The sequence below is a fragment of the Pteropus alecto genome, unplaced genomic scaffold (genome assembly GCF_000325575.1).
Source record: "Pteropus alecto unplaced genomic scaffold, ASM32557v1 scaffold81, whole genome shotgun sequence".
NCBI classification, from domain to species: Eukaryota; Metazoa; Chordata; class Mammalia; order Chiroptera; family Pteropodidae; genus Pteropus; species Pteropus alecto.
The window spans coordinates 5,539,004-5,539,724 of NW_006433378.1; the positions used below are offsets into that span (position 1 = coordinate 5,539,004).

Consider the following 721-nt stretch of genomic DNA (forward strand, 5'->3'; position numbering starts at 1 on the left):
CTCTCTCTCTCTTCCCTTTCTCTCCCTCTCTCTCTCTCTCTCTCTCTCTCCCCGCCCCGTAACCCCCCCTCCCCCACCCCCAGGTAGTGGCGCGGGTGCTTCCCGGGAAGGGGCTCACTCCGAGTTGCGAAGGGAGGTAATTTACTCAGAACAAGGGGCCGCCTTTGCGAAGTATAAATAGTGAGACTTCAAGCGCAGCGTTGCTATCAGATCTGAACTCTCCGCAGGAAGAATTGTCAAAGATCTTAACATCGAACAAGCGCGCTCCGGTGGGGAAGCATCAGTTCCCATTTCCCTCCGCCGGCCCCCGCCCCTTCCCCTTTCTTCCTCCTCCTCCTCCTCCTCCACCTCCTCCTCCTCCTCCATCTCCTCCTTCTCCTCTCCTCCTCCTCCTCCTCTTCTTACTTCTTTTCCTCCTTCTACTTCTCCTTTCTCTTCTTTCTTCTCTTCTTCTTTCTCCTCCTCCCTCTCCTCCCCCACCCCCTGCCCCATTGATGTGTTATTATTGGGGGGGTTGGAGCAGTAAAAAAAGAAGAAGGAAAAAAAGAGAGGGGCTCGGCTGGAAGAGGTTGAGTGCGGGGCTGACGGGCATCGGCGGCGATGGAAGAACTTACAGCATTCGTCTCCAAGTCTTTTGACCAGAAAGTGAAGGAGAAGAAGGAAGCGATCACCTACCGGGAGGTGCTCGAGAGCGGGCCGCTGCGCGGGGCTAAGGAGCCGA

General features: G+C 56.3%; 1 protein-coding gene across 3 annotated transcripts in view; it reads left to right on the plus strand.

The window, feature by feature from the left end:
* Positions 1 to 600: 600 nt before the first annotated feature.
* Positions 601 to 721, plus strand: part of SHOX2 (short stature homeobox 2) — an 8,276-nt gene continuing 8,155 nt past the window's right edge. For all 3 annotated transcript variants that reach the window (XM_015586499.1, XM_006908196.2, XM_015586500.1), the window contains exon 1: positions 601 to 721. This exon is cut by the window's right edge and continues 216 nt beyond it. In XM_015586499.1, the coding sequence (XP_015441985.1) occupies positions 601 to 721 (121 nt within the window).